Source organism: Mus musculus, chromosome 13, assembly GCF_000001635.26.
Source record: "Mus musculus strain C57BL/6J chromosome 13, GRCm38.p6 C57BL/6J".
Classification (NCBI taxonomy): Eukaryota; Metazoa; Chordata; class Mammalia; order Rodentia; family Muridae; genus Mus; species Mus musculus.
In genome coordinates this window covers 29,340,344-29,356,339 of record NC_000079.6, presented here as the reverse complement: position 1 = coordinate 29,356,339, position 15,996 = coordinate 29,340,344, and the positions used below count along the sequence as shown (strand labels likewise).

General features: G+C 43.3%; 1 protein-coding gene across 7 annotated transcripts in view; it reads left to right on the top strand.

Annotated features, from left to right (window-relative positions):
* Positions 1-15,996, top strand: part of Cdkal1 (CDK5 regulatory subunit associated protein 1-like 1) — a 663,938-nt gene that overhangs the window by 499,344 nt on the left and 148,598 nt on the right. For all 7 annotated transcript variants that reach the window (NR_131896.1, XM_017315589.2, NM_144536.3 and 4 more), the window contains one exon: positions 1,546-1,710. Coding sequence is in view for 6 of the 7 variants with exons in the window: in XM_017315589.2 (XP_017171078.1) it covers positions 1,546-1,710 (165 nt within the window). In the remaining variant the exon portion in view is untranslated. The remainder of the gene's footprint in view (positions 1-1,545; positions 1,711-15,996) is intronic.

Sequence of the window (15,996 nt, the reverse complement as noted above, 5' to 3'; positions counted from 1 at the left end):
TTGTGCCTCCGCAGGGAACCGTTTCCTTTCATTTTAAACGCACCGGCATGCCTCGTTAGCTGTTTCCTCCAGTGGAAGGCAGTTGGGCTTTTTCCAACTATTAATCCAGGGGGGTGGTGAGAAACAAGCAACACCGAGCCCTTCACGCAGGTCGAGGCAGCAGATCAAGACGACTTATATTCCCAGGAATAGCACCAACATTTCTAGGCATAGCTTCGGCTAGGAATTTTCTTACTTTATGAAAATTATTTTAAAAGAGCCTGATACTAGTGTTCCTTTAGTTGGCCTGCTTGCCACGAGTCAGCCACCCTCCGGTGACCTTTTCCCTACCCTTTGATGAAGTCTGTGTGTGCTGTGTGCAGTGAGCATAAAAACTAACCTCAGAAAGACCAACACCTAATGGCTTCTCAGGGACATTGGCTGTGCAACTGCAGGCTCTTCCCTGACCCCCCCCCTTCCCCCACACTTTTTTTCTGTCTCTATAAGCCTTTCAACAATGCCATACCTTTTATTTTCCTAAATAATATTGTATGAAAATATCAAACTATTGATGGTTTGGAACTGATTTGTGTGCATTGGGCCCTGGCTTGAAGAGTTTCACAAGTAGCTACAGTACTAAAGCTGCTCTGTGAGGGAGGGGCCAGAGTGAACACAAACTGCCTGTAAACCCCTAGCAACAGGAGACCTGCTTGCTGAGGTAGAACCAACAAGAGGAGATGCTTGCTGAGGTAAACATATACCACTATCATTTTATCAGCAAGCTCTAGCAGAAAGAGCCATTTGAGCCAGCCAAAGTAGCCTTCAGAGTAGCTGCTTCTGAACAGGGACTGGCTCAGGAGACTAACAAATGCTTTCCCTTTCTCACAACAACAGGCATGAATGGCAGCCATTAGCCGGAGGAGTCATTTAGGCAACCACCAATGTGCTGTTACTGAAAGCTGTTTTGAAATGTTCTTCCTCTTACCCTTTTGCACACATGAGCACATGTGCAAGCACGCATGTGTGTGTGTGTGTGTGTGTGTGTGTGTGCGCACACTCATTTGAAGCAACAGCTAACTTGAAGCTATTGCAAGTGTGTGGCTTTCATAATTTTCTAATTAGTTTCCTTCATTACAGGACAGGCAATGCCCAGGTATCAAAGGCCTGTCAGAAGTGGTTGGCTGGCTGTGGGGAATTCGCCAGGCTTCCTGCCACTGTGCTTCATGTGGGATAGCTGGCGTCTGGTCATGGAGGCCTTGGGTTGCAGGCCTTTGGCTCTTCTCAGAAAAGCCTTGCCACTGCCAGGACTCCAAATCCTCCTGCAGCCAGGCAGTAGCTCTGCAGTGGGACCCTAGAGCATCTGAAGGAAGTGTGGACTTAGTTGTTAGTGCCGTATCATTTGTCATTACTCATGGTGGCAAACACACCACACTGATGTAAGGTATTAATGATGGCCAGAGTGATGTGACGATCAAGAAGCCTTCCTGCATCATTGTTCTAGAACCTAAAACTGCTGTAAAATAAGACTGCCTGTAAAACTTCTAATTTCTGAAAATCTATTTTAAGGTTTTAGTACCAAAGAACCCTGCATTCATGGGGAAAATGGTTGAAGTCGACATTTACGAATCAGGAAAGCACTTTTTGAAAGGACAGCCAGTATCAGAAACCAGAGTGTATACACCATCCATCAGCAAGCCACTGGCCAAGGGAGAAGTCTCAGGTTTGACAAAGGTAAGTTCCAGGTTCCTCCCCTCCAGGCTGCTAATGGCATGGCAGCTTGGGATGCTTGGTGACCCCGGCCCTGCATCTGTGATGGTGCACCAGCCCCCTTTGTAAGAAGGCACGAGGCTTCACTTCTTCCTTTTTGACAGATAGAGATCTGGGTGTGCAGGGTGCCTTTGTTGATAGCTAGACTTTTGCTTCTCCTCCCATAAAGGGAATAAAGTGCTTCCTTTTCCAGGGCAGAGGCAGAGGCAAAAAAGCCATTTTCGCAGGTAAGAGATTCAACAACAGATCCAGTGTGGTTCTGTCTCATTGATCCTGAAGGGAGGGTAAAGCGGTCCCAATGTTTCCCTGCTGACAAAGCTGTTTATAACACAGTCAAAGCCTACAGGTGAACAGACACTAAGCTGTGGCATACGAGTGGTTGTGGTGCCTCTTGCTAGTGTGAGCTGCATATATACTTGAGTCCTGTGGAGTGAAAATTAAACATTTTTTTTTCATTCCATAAAAAAAGTAACCTGGCCCCTGTAAATATGGCTGTTTGCCAGGCTCTCTCACACATTTCATTGAGCTACAGTTGTAAAAGCTGATGGAGTGTGAAATGAAAATGTGTATCACATTTCTAAGCATCATTTGATATCCTTTCCTCAACGCAATTGTTAAACATCCCCCTCCCATAAAAGCATATAGCAGTGACAACATATGGAAAAAAGATAACGGATACTTATCTCCCATGCAATCCCTAGATCATTTTACTCTGTAGTTCTTACTTCAAATGAATGGTAAAGACATCTTAATTAAAATAACAGAAATACAGCTTTACTTCAGGAATGGTGACAAGCGTGGTACCTGTCTTCACTGATGATGCTAAACTCAAATCCAACAAGAGTGGTACCTCTTCTGTGCTTGGCTATTGCATAGGAGGGTACCCATAATGTCTGACCCACAGCAGAGGAGCATGGATTAGCATGTGTCAGAACCATGCCATGTTTCTTCTTTTGTGTGTACACATTTATGATTATGATTACTATCTTTCAGTGTGTGTGTATGTTTGGGTGTGTGTGTGTGTGTTTGGGTGTGTTTGGTGTGTGTCTGTTTTGGTGTGTTTTGGGGGGTGGTGTTTGGGTGAACATGTGGAGATCAGAGGACAACTATGCGGAATTGGCTCTCTCCTTCCACTGTGAGATCCAGGAATTAAGCTCAGGTTGTCAGGGCTATACAGCAAAACTCAGAACTTTTCATCCACTGAGCTATCTTATACCTTATATGCTTTTATTTTGTTTTATGTTATTTTTGAGACAGGGTCTCATGTACAGTAGACTAGCTAACTTTGTAACTGACAATGAACTTGAATCCCTAGCCCTTCTTCCTTTGCCTCCCGAGCACTATAGCCATGTACCACTTTACCCAGTTTGAGGCTGCCATCTTGTTAAAACTTGACAAACAAAATCTCTAGCCGGGGAGGTATTTTAGTTCTTGCTTTTGTTTTTGTTTTTGTAGTTTTAGTCTTATTTGGAAGTTAGAGAGAACAACCTGGAAGCAACAGTAGTCTAGTATTGAAATTAGATGGCTAGAAATTCAACTGGATTATGTCAGCTTATTCTTTGAGTATGTTTCAAGAAAATAGCTAAACTATAGAGTGTACTGTAAGACTTTTCTTTATCCAACATCCCGGTGCGTAGACTCATGGCCTCATGTGTGCTCAGAAGGCTCTCTGTCACTATGCTGCTTCTCCGGGCCTACGAAGCTGATTTTCAGTGGCTCTAGTGGAAAAGAATTTAACAGCAAATGGAAGACATATTTTAAAGACCCTGCCTGGCTTGGTTCTCACACATGCATCTCTTGTGAGGGCTTGAGTTCTAAACCCCTCTTGTTTAGTAACAATCCCTGGGCAAGGAAAGCCCCCTTCTGCTGTTCTTACATGCCTTGTGCTTTCTGAAAGTGCAGCCCACTTGTCTCCGCTCCCCTTTCTCCCTTCTTCCAGCCTAGGAAATAGTGTTGCCACCAGCCCACCTTTATGAATGACAGCACGGAGGGCTGGGTATGATGAGGTCGTGTGGCTCCTGACTTCCCTGGGCTTATAGAAATGGATTCATGAAACTGCAAGGACAGACTCTGGTAGGGGTTATGTTAAGCTCTGTCTTATGTCGTTTTTCCTCTTTTACTGTTATTTGTGCATATACCCAGCATGCCAGGATCGGAAGGCTTTGCCAGTGAATTTGTTCTGTTCTTCACTGTACTCTTTAGGAGGAGTGCTGAAGCAACCAGGAAGGGAGCACAGTAGTTTCAGGCTTTTCAAGCAGGCAGTAGAGATAATAACACCATTTCAGGCATGTTGAGCTTTGACAGCAGGGAAAGGTTCTGGGATTTGTTTGGGAAACACCCAGCTCTGTGTGTTTGGAGTTTGGGCACAGGGACCTGGCTTTGCACATGGCTTTGCCAGTGCACCCGGGTCTCAACTACTCAGAGCTTTAGTTCTGCCTGTTCTGTGGGAATGAAATATCCACCTCAGTGCTGATAAAGGAATAAATTCATGCCTGCTGTTGAACTAGGTTCAGCTCGTAAGTTTCCCTACCCAAATTACATATGGTTTTTATCTTCTCCCCAAATCTTGCTGTATTCTAGAAGAGTAGGGTGAAGAAACTTCAAGAAAAACATCTCCATTTTGTTGTTGATGATTATTTTAGCCATAATAATGGGTTCTCATTGTCTTTGGCAGGGATGGCAGTTCTGTTAGGATGAAGCCACCGAGCTAATCCTATCAGAATTCACAATGATCTGAACTTCCTAGGCTTCTGCTTGGTTTTTTTATTTTTTATTTTTCTAGAGTGATCCCTTCCTACACACTTTGTAAAGAAACCACAACAGAGCAGGAATAGCATGGTACGTGTAATCTCAGCACTGGGCTAGGGTGGCACACGGATCAGGAGAACAAGGGCATCCTTGGCTACACAGGCTATACATTGCAAGAGTCTTATTCCTCTTTATATAGTAGACTTTGGTTCACTGGATCCAAGAAGAGAAGGAAGGAGAGGCAGAAAATGATAAGGAAGTGGGTATGGGTGGGACGAATCACCTTTTGTGTACTCAGTCTTTAGTGATTAGGCCCTGCGCTATGAGAGAAGCAGAGTTGCTGACGGCCCTTTCCTTGGAGGCTTATGTGACATCTTACTCAACGCACTTGATCTGACCAGTTCTCTCATCAGTATGTAAGAAGTCAGCTGGGCCATGCCCAGCAGAAACATTTTCTCCTGAATTTTAAGATGACAAACATTTGGCTTTATTGCAAAGATTTATTCTTTTGTTGAGTTCTCTCCTGGTGCTATAGTTTGTTTAAGAAAGACGTGAGTGAACCACTTGTGAAAGGCCAGGAGAGCTTGTGGTCTGGCAGGTTTGGGTCAAATTACAGTGACAGTTACTGCAATTCTGCACCGCGCTGTTCCTTGAATCACAGTGTCTCTAGAGAGTGCAGTTATTACCTCATCCAGGGAGGATTAAAGTAATAGTGTGGACATGGACATAGTAGATGTATGAATTCAGTAAGCATAGCAGCACTTTCCTGGCCTTTATTTTGACCGTAGGTTTCTTTAAAGTACTTTACTTACGTTGGCTTCTGACATACACTACAGTATAGCAATTCAGAGCATGCATTCAGGATTCTGATAACCTGGGTTTACATCTGCATTCCACCCCTTACAAACATACGAACTTGAAGAAACCTCCAGCCCAGGTCTCTGCTTTTGAGACCCACAGGAACACCTGTTTTACAGGATATAACAGAAGAAGCTTAGCACAGTAAATATTGGCCCACTAGCAACAGTACTAGCAGCATTATTGTGATTTACTCCAAGGCATGGTCTTCCTGTAACTGATAATAGAAATTACACACTAGTCTATAATATCTAATATACCCATTAACCATTGACTTCTTACAAAATGGCAGAGGAAAGCAAGTTGCTCTAAGAGACTGTAATGAGAATGACATTGATGCAAACCACAGGAGGGCCTGTGAGACAACTCAGTGAGCAAAAGCACCCATGTTAGATCCTGAAGACACACATGATGATGGAGGCACACATGACAGCCTGCAAGTTGTCCTCTGACCTCTACACACAACACTATGGCATGTGTGTCACTCAGGCAAGCAGGGCACCTCCGCTTCAATCCTGCAGCCACTCTTGGTAAGGAAGCAGGCATTTTAGGGTGGCCTGCTTGCTTCATTACCTGACAAAGGGCCAGCAAGACCATCAGATAAACTGAATTTTCTGTATAAACTATGCTGTGTTTTCCGAGCTTTGACCCTTAGAAAAACACTGTTTAAATGCTTTTTTTCCCGTCTAACATTCATTTCCAAAATCACTGAAGTGAAAGGGGCTATTAGTTCAGGGCCAGATTTGAAAGCACATGAAAACTTTGTTCATGAGGTTAAGAAATGGCTTAATAATTAAGTTAAAACAGTTGAAAGTGGATCTAATTTCAAACAGATCAGCTAACCGTGTTAGGAGCAAATGAGGGTGTGTTCCTTCCTATTCTTCCACTCCCAAGATGTTGGCTACAATCCTAAGACGTTTTTCCAGTTAGTTTTCTTTTTCTTTTTCTTTTCTTTTTTTCTTTTCTTTCCATTTTAAACCATGCAAGACTGCATTCTTTATTGCTAGAGTGTTAACTTGATGTCACAGACAATTAAGACCATAACACGTGTAATACCATGTGCACTGCTGTCTTCCATGGTGCATATTGTCCGTTTCTTCTGTAGATCAGTTAGGACCCATGTGAGTTGCACAGACTGGATAGCTGTTACTCCACACTTCTTTCCAGGGTGCATTTAGTTGGACACTGCTGAACTAATATGGACCATGTCAGTGGAAACTGTGTAGAATATGTTTACGATGCCTTCCGTGTACCAGTCTGAGTACCATTCAAAGCATCATCTGCCAAGATGATGCTGAACAATTAGCTTTCATTTCACTTGAACTCCTAATTGTGCAATCAGCAATGATAATTTCCCTTCTCCCGAGGGTTGGAACTGGGCATACAGAGGAGAATTGCATGCGTCAAGGGACTAATTGTGCTTTAATAATGATAATAGCAGCTACCATTTCATGAGCCTCTACTGTGTGCCTAGCTTTGAGGCTTGCAATGCCTTGTGTTGTTCCTGTAGCCTAGGAGAAGGTGCCTGAATACTGTGAGAAGTGTTCTCAGCATCTCTGTGCACCGTGACAAGGAGGTGCCTACAGTTAAATTGAATGCATATACTCATGTGTGTGCATACACACACACATATACACACACACATACACACACACACATCCTTTTCCTTTGCCCCACTGGGCCAGGGAGAAAGAGTGGTGAAGCTGAGACAAAAGCAATGATGGATGCCCAGAGCTAGGAAGGCTGGTGAGTTCCAGAGCAAAGACTCAGGTGCTGGAGCCTGAATTGCTCAGACACACATGCAGTTGCCCCTGACTGCATGTTTCCATCTTCACAGAATATATTATCTGGGCACTGAACTTGATAATAGAGATGCAAGCAGTGAAAGGGGCCTTGAACTTTGTGGAGGTTTTAGACTGGCTCTTGTTGTTGTTCTACTATTCTGTTGTGATTCTCGTGAGCAGGACGCAGATTGAGGGTAGCAGTCATTAAGAGGTATACCAGCCTCCGTTATAATACAGAGGCAGAGCTGCGGCTGTGGCAGCAGAGATGGGAAGTGGCAGGCTCACATCTGGGTAGACTAAGGAGGGAAGCGGTGCTGGCTTTCAGCTTGCTCTCTCCCTTTTCCTCTTATCATGCTGCCTGGGACCCACACCCAAGTGACAGGGCAGCCCATGTTCAAGGCAGGCCTCACTCACTCAATTCACCCTGGGAAACACCCTTGCAGCCACACCCAAAGGTGGTCTTTGCTAATGCTCAGGGCTTTTCAGAATCCATTCAGGTCAGCAATTAAATGTAGCTAGCCCAATGGCATAACTGCCTAATTTGTGGATGATTTTTCTCAATTGTAAAGTGAGTCTAGTCGGATCAAGGAAAGCATTTGGTGGGAAAGCTTCCTTGTTAGATCAAAAGCTGTACTCAGCAGCCTATGAACCTGGAAGGTCGCTGGCACCCTGCCGCACCTCTGAAGGTTAGAAGTAAGGCAACTCTTTGGAAACACTGTCCCCTGTGGTGAGTGGGTCCCAGTTTCTAGAGCTTTTCTGTGTCTTCATGTCATTTCATTATTTCTCTACATGTGTTTTCCCTTTTCCATTCAGTGACTGCTTACCAATCCCAGATGAGACCCTGTATTTCACTTGTCTGGAGCTATCTCATTCTGCCCTGTGTCGAAGTCTCCGCAGTCTCCGACCCACGGAGACAAGAATGACATGGACACCAAGGAGGATTCACGCAGCAGCTTCTTTACTTCTGGCTTTTTCTCTTACAGCTCTCTTCCCTAGCAGCTTCTACCCATCTCCTTCTTGCAGCAAGCCCTATTTTCCTCTTAGTCAAGGACAATAACAACCCTCCTATACTCACGCTGACTGACCTCATCTAGCTCTATCCAACTTCATCCAATCAGAATTCACACACGTGCCCTTCCGGTCCTTGCCAGCACTGGGTCACCTTGGGTGTGGAGTCGGCGGACACCCCCAAGGTCCCCTAGAGGAATCTCCACACGATCTTAGGACCACCGGTGAGTGGAACACAACTTCTGTTCCAATCCAATTGCACAGGACGTGAGACAGCATTGGGGAAGCAGGAAACCCAGCCTGACCAGGGTCACAAGTCCCTTCCAGTCGGCACCAGCACTGGGTCACCTGGGCACAGAGTCGGCGGACCCCCCCCCCCCAAGTTCCCTAGTTGACAGCTTCTGAGACAGACCTCATTTTGGGCTCCAGATATCCGGGCACCTTCCCTGCCAGAGGAGAGGTATCCGCCCTGCCCCGGAGGGCTTTGCAGGAGCACCTGAGGGAGCCATCTTGGTTCCAGGATCCCTCTGAGACTATTCTGTGCAGGTGAGAGTGTGGACTACAGAAGCTGACAGCTTCTGTGACAGACCAAAGCAACACACCTTCTGAGACAGGTCCTGTTTCGGGCCTTCATCTTCTGCCAGGAGGCAGGTCCGAATGCCAAATATCTGTGCACTTTCCCTGTAAGAGGAGAGCTTGTCTGCAGAGAGTGCTCTGACCACTGAAACTCAGAGGAGAGATCTAGTCTCCTAGGTCTGCTGATAGAGGCTAACAGAATGACGAGTGGAACAATCTCTAACCAGAGACAACTATAACAACTAACTCCAGAGATTACCAGATGGCCAAAGGCAAACGTAAGAATCTTACTAACAAAAACCAAGACCACTCACCATCATTAGAACACAGCACTCCCACCTGAAACAGTCCTGGGCACTCCAACACACCCGAAAAGCTAGACCCGGATTAAAAAGCATATCTCATGATGATGGTAGAGGACATCAAGAAGGACTTTAATAACTCACTTAAAGAAATACAGGAGAACACTGCTCAAGAGTTACAAGTCCTTAAAGAAAAACAGGTAAACACAACCAAACAGGTAGAAGTCCTTAAAGAAAACCAAGAAAACACATCCAAACAGGTGATGGAAATGAACAAAACCATACTAGACCTAAAAAGGGAAGTAGACACAATAAAGAAAACCCAAAGTGAGGCAACGCTGGAGATAGAAACCCTAGGGAAAAAATCTGGAAACATAGATGGGAGCATCAGCAACAGAATACAAGAGATGGAAGAGAGAATCTCAGGTGCAGAAGATTCCATAGAGAACATGGGCACAACAATCAAAGAAAATGCAAAATGATCCTAACTCAAAACATCGAGGAAATCCAGGACACAATGAGAAGACCAAACCTACGGATAATAGGAGTAGATGAGAATGAAGATTTTCAACTCAAAGGGCCAGCAAATATCTTCAACAAAATTATAGAAGAAAACTTCCCAAACCTAAAGAAAGACATGCCCATGAACATACAAGAAGCCTACAGAACTCCAAATAGACTGGACCAGAAAAGAAATTCCTCCCGACACATAATATTTAGAACAACAAATGCACTAAATAAAGATAGAATATTAAAAGCAGTAAGGGAAAAGGGTCAAGTAACATATAAAGGCAGGCCTATCAGAATTATACCAGACCTTTCACCAGAAACTATGAAAGCCAGAAAATCCTATACAGATGTTATACAGACATTAAGAGAACACAAATGCCAGCCCAGGCTACTATACCCAGCCAAACTTTCAATTACCATAGATGGAGAAACCAAAGTATTCCACGACGAAACCAAATTCACACATTATCTTTCCACGAATCCAGCCCTTCAAAGGATAATAACAGAAAAAAAAAAATACAAGGACAGAAACCACTCCCTAGAAAAAGCAAGAAAATAATCCTTCAACAAACCTAAAAGAAGACAACCACAAGAACAGAATGCCAACTCTAACAACAAAAATAATAGGAGGCAACAATTACTTTTCCTTAATATCTCTTAATATCAATGGACTCAATTCCCCAATAAAAAGACATAGACTAACAGACTGGCTACACTAACAGGACCCAATGTTTTGCTGCTTACAGGAAACCCATCTCAGGGAAAAAGACAGACACTACCTCAGAATGAAAGGCTGGAAAACAATTTTCCAAACAAATGATCTGAAGAAACAAGCTGGAATAGCCATTCTAATATCCAATAAAATCGACTTCCAACCCAAAGTTATCAAAAAAGACAAGGAGGGACACTTCATACTCATCAAAGGTAAAATCTTCCAAGAGGAACTCTCAATTCTGAATATCTATGCTCCAAATGCAAGGGCAGCCACATTCATTAAATAAACTTTAGTAAAGCTCAAAGCACACATTGCACCTCACACAATAATAGTAGGAGACTTCAACACACCACTTTCACCAATGGACAAATCATGGAAACAGAAACTAAAAGGGACACAGTGAAACTAACAGAAGTTATGAAACAAATGGATTTAACAGATATCTACAGAACATTTTATCTTAAAACAAAAGGATATACCTTCTTCTCATCACCTCATGGTACCTTCTCCAAAATTGACCATATAATTAGTCACAAAACAGGCCTCAACAGATACAAAAATATTGAAATTGTCCCATGCATCCGATCAGATCACCATGGACTAAGGCTGATCTTCAATAACAACATAAATAATAGAAAGCCAACATTCACGGGGAAACTGAACAACACTCTTCTCAATGATACCTTGATCAAGGAAGAAATAAAGAAAGAAATTAAGGACTTTTATAGTTTAATGAAAATGAAGCCACAACATACCCAAACTTATGGGACACAATGAAAGCATTTCTAAGAGGAAAACTCATAGCTCTGAGTGCCTCCAAAAAGAAACTAGAGAGAGCACACACACTCGCAGCTTGACAACACACCTAAAAGCTCTAGAACAAAAGGAAGCAAATTCACCCAAGAGGAGTAGATGGCAGGAAATAACCAAACTCAGGGGTGAAATCAACCAAGTGGAAACAAGAAGAACTATTCAAAGAATCAACAAGATAGATAAACCCTCAGCCAGACTCACTAGAGGGCACAGGGACAGCATCCTAACTAACAAAATCAGAAATGAAAAGGGAGACATAACAACAGATCCTGAAGAAATCCAAAACACCATCAGATCCTTCTACAAAAGGCTATACTCAACAAAACTGGAGAACCTGGATGAAATGGACAAATTTCTAGACAGATACCAGGTACTAAAGTTAAATCAGGATCAGATTAATGATCTAAACAGTCCTATATCCCCTAAAGAAATAGAAGCAGTCATTAATAGTCTCCCAACCAAAAAAAGCCCAGGACCAGATGGGTTTAGTGCAGAGTTCTTTCAGACCTTCAAAGAAGATTTAATTCCAGTTCTTCACAAACTATTTCACAAAATAGAAGCAGAAGGTACTCTACCCAACTCATTCTATGAAGCCACAACTACTGTGATACCTAAACCACAGAAAGACCCAACAAAGATAGAGAACTTCAGACCAATTTCCCTTATGAATATCGATGCCAAAATACTCAATAAAATTCTTGCTAACCGAATCCAAGAACACATCAAAACAATCATCCATCCTGACCAAGTAGGTTTCATTCCAGGGATGCAGGGATGGTTTAATATATGGAAATCCATCGACGTAATCCATTATATAAACACACTCAAAAACAAAAACTGCATGATCATCTTGTTAGATGAGGAGAAAGCATTTGACAAAATCCAACACTCATTCATGACAAAAGTCTTGGAAAGATCAGGAATTCGAGGCCCATACCTAAACATGATAAAAGCCATCTACAGCAAACCAGCAGCCAACATCAAAGTAAATGGTGAGAAGCTGGAAGCATTCCCACTAACATCAAGGAGTAGACAAGGCTGCTCACTTTCTCCCTACCTATTCTACATTGTACTTGAAGTCCTTAAAGTCGTAGCCAGAGCAATTCAACAACAAAAGGAGATCAAGGGGATACAAATTGGAAAGGAAAAAGTCAAAATATCACTTTTTGCAGATGATATGATAGTATATATAAGTGACCCTTAAAATTCCACCAGAGAATTCCTAAACCTGATAAACAGCTTCTGTGAAGTAGCTGGATATAAAATTAACTCAAACAAGTCAATGGCCTTTCTCTACACAAAGGATAAACAGGCTGAGAAAGAAATCAGGGAAACAACACCCTTCTCAATAGTCACAAATAATATAAAATATCTTGGCATGACTCTAAGGAAGTGAAAGATCTGTATGATAAGAACTTCAAATTTCTGAAGAAAGGAATTAAAGAAGATCTCAGAAGATGGAAAGATCTCCCATGCTCATGGATTGGCAGGATCAATATAGTAAAAGTGGCTATCTTGCCAAAATCAATCTACAGATTCAATGCAATCCCCATCAAAATTCCAACTCAATTCTTCAACGAATTAGAAAGGGCAATCTCCAAATTCATCTGGAATAACAAAAAACCTAGGATAGCAAAAACTCTTCTCAAGGATAAAAGAACCTCTGGTGGAATCACCATGCCTGACCTAAAGCCGTACTACAGAGCTATTGTGATAAAAACTGCATGGTACTGGTATACTGACAGACAAGTAGACCAATGGAATAGAATTGAAAACCCAGAAATGAACCCACACACACCTATGGTCACTTGATCTTTGACAAGGGAGCTAAAACCATCCAGTGGAAGAAAGACAGCATTTTCAACAAATGGTGCTGGCACAACTGGTGGTTATGTAGAAGAATGCAAATTGATCCATTCCTATCTCCTTGTACTAAGGTCAAATCTAAGTGGATTAAGGAACTCCACATAAAACCAGAGACACTGAAACTTATAGAGGAGAAAGTGTGGAAAAGCCTCGAAGATATGGGCCCAGGGGAAAAATTCCTGAATAGAACAGCAATGGCTTTTGCTGTAAGATCAAGAATCGACAAATGGGACCTCATAAAATTGCAAAGCTTCTGTAAGGCAAAAGACACCGTCAATAAGACAAAAAGGCCACCAACAGATTGGGAAAGGATCTTTACCTATCCTAAAACAGATAGGGGACTAATATCCAATATATAAAAAGAACTCAGGAAGGTGGACTCCAGAAAATCAAATAACCCCATTAAAAAATGGGGCTCAGAGCTAAATAAAGAAATTTCACCTAAGGAATATCGAATGGCTGAGAAGCACCTGAAAAAAATGTTCAGCATCCTTAATCATCAGGCAAATGCAAATCAAAACAACCCTGAGATTCCACCTCACACCAGTCAGAATGGCTAAGATCAAAAATTCAGGTGACAGCAGATGCTGGCGAGGATCTGGAGAAAGAGTAACACTCCTCCATTGTTGGTGGGATTGCAAGCTTGTACAACCACTCTGGAAATCAGTCTGGCGGTTCCTCAGAAAATTGGACATAGTACTACCGGAGGATCCCGCAATACCTCTCCTGGGCATATATCCAGAAGATGTCCCAACCGGTAAGAAGGACACATGCTCCACTATGTTCATAGCAGCCTTATTTATAATAGCCAGAAGCTGGAAAGAACCCAGATGCCCCTCAACAGAGGAATGGATACAAAAAATGTGGTACATTTACACAATGGAGTAGTACTGAGCTATTAAAAAGAATGAATTTACGAAATTCCTAGGCAAATGGATGGACCTGGAGGGCATCATCCTGAGTGAGGTAACCCAATCACAAAAGAACTCAAATGAAATGTACTCACTGATAAGTGGATATTAGCACAGAAACTTAGTATAGCGAGATATAAGGTACAAGATGCAAAACACATGAAACTGAAGAAGAACGAAGACCAAAGTGTGGACACTTGCTCCTTCTTAAAATTGGAAACAATCACCCATGGAAGGAGTTACAGAGACAAAGTTTGGAGCTGCGACAAAAGGATGGACTATCTAGAGACTGCCATACTTGGAGATCCATCCCATAATCAGCCTCCAAATGCTGACACCATTGCATACACTAGCAAGATTTTATCGAAAGGACCCAGATGTAGCTGTCTCTTGTGAGACTATGCCGGGGCCTAGCAAACACATAAGTGGATGCTCACAGTCAGCTATTGGATGGATCACAGGGCTCCCAATGGAGGAGCTAGAGAAAGTACCCAAGGAGCTAAAGGGATCTGCAACCCTATAGGTGGAACAACAATATGAACTAACAGTACCCCCCCAGAGCTCACTTGCCTTTCAGGGTGTTAGGAGGTAAATATGTGCTCAGTATTCATGACTCCCCAAAATTCTTATGTGAAAACAACCAGCACCATGAGAGGGATGCAGGCTTTGGGACACAGGTTGAGTGGCAGAGGCCCCAGTATAGCAGGCTTGAATCTCCTATAATACAAGGTGAAGACACAGCAGAGAGGTGCTCTACATGAACTCGCAAGCAGCTCCAACAGTCTAGACTGAAGAAGCTAGACTTCCCAAACTCCAGACCTGTTGTTCAAATGGCCCCCAGTCTCTGGGATTTTTATTCTAGTAATTAAAAAAATGGGTATGTGTCAGTCAAACGTGTGACATGTCCAGTGCTGAGTCATACAGTATCAGAATATAACATGGTAGAAAGTCCTCAAAGAGGTCTGAGGACCAGAGCACTGCGGGAAGCAGGACATAGTGACAGCCTCAGTAGGAAGGGTTTTAAGGCAGACACTGGGCCATTTGTAGAATGGCTGGAAGCAGTCTTTGCTGCTTTCTGGAAGCACATGGGAGCTGTCATAAGAGCCATGGCTTTTGCTCTGCCTCCTATGCCCTGTCTGTTTCTACAGTCTTCCTCATGCTCAACTACCTTCAATTGTGGAGGCTGAGTCCTGTGTTTGCTCCTGGGGACAAAGACACCTGAGAAGGGTTTGTGGGCAAGTGTATGACCCTGACATGGGAGAACTGGCATTGGGAACTGTCAATGCAGAGAGGACCTTCCGCTTCCACTTGGAAGGAAGGTTTCAGGGATGTGAGATGTGAGCTGGGTTTTGGGTTTGAAAGGTGCGAAGGACTCAGGCAGGTGAAGAATGAAAGTCTCGGTGTGAAAGCGTCATAAGTGAATGCAGAGTGATGTTCTTTCACACTCAGAGTAATTGTGGGCAGTGGGAAGTCACAGGGAAGTAATGTTCAGTATGAAGACTGAGAACTCTAGGTTTTGGAAGCTAAATGTTTACACTAAACCTGTTAGAGAATGTGGCTTCCTCAAAGATCTGTTATGCTGCACTGCAGCACAGGCTAACCCTGACATCCCAGTCTTCCTACATTAAAGCAGCCACGGCCTGCCCAGCCCACAATAAGTGGTCACTGTGGAGTCAGATTGGCTACCCCATACAATCACTTGGTGACTGAGTCCTCATGACAAGGCAAGAGACATGCAGGGAAAAAATGCTGTAGAGCTATGTGAGAGCATCTCACAAGAGCAGAGGTGGCATCCCCAGGCGGCTATGCCCATTCCACTTCCAGACCATAGTGCCAGGACCACTCCAGTTAGTCCCCAGTCCTTGGCTTTTGGTGATGATGAGTTCTCTGAGCAGAGCGGTTGGTGTATGTAGTACACTGTGCGTATCACTCAGGATGCTAATGTGTGCTTTGAGCAGGGACTCTCAGGCTAGCTTCTCAGTCTGGTCCTTGAAGTCCTTTGACATCATGATAAGCAGATTGCAAAAGCACCTTTGAAACAGATAATGATCTTGTAAGTTAAGTTCCTTTCATAGAAACTATAAGAATGAGTACTTCAGAGCAGGAGCTCGCTCGCTGTGTGAATTTTAGCTTTCCCCCTCTTCTTTCTACTTAGTGAA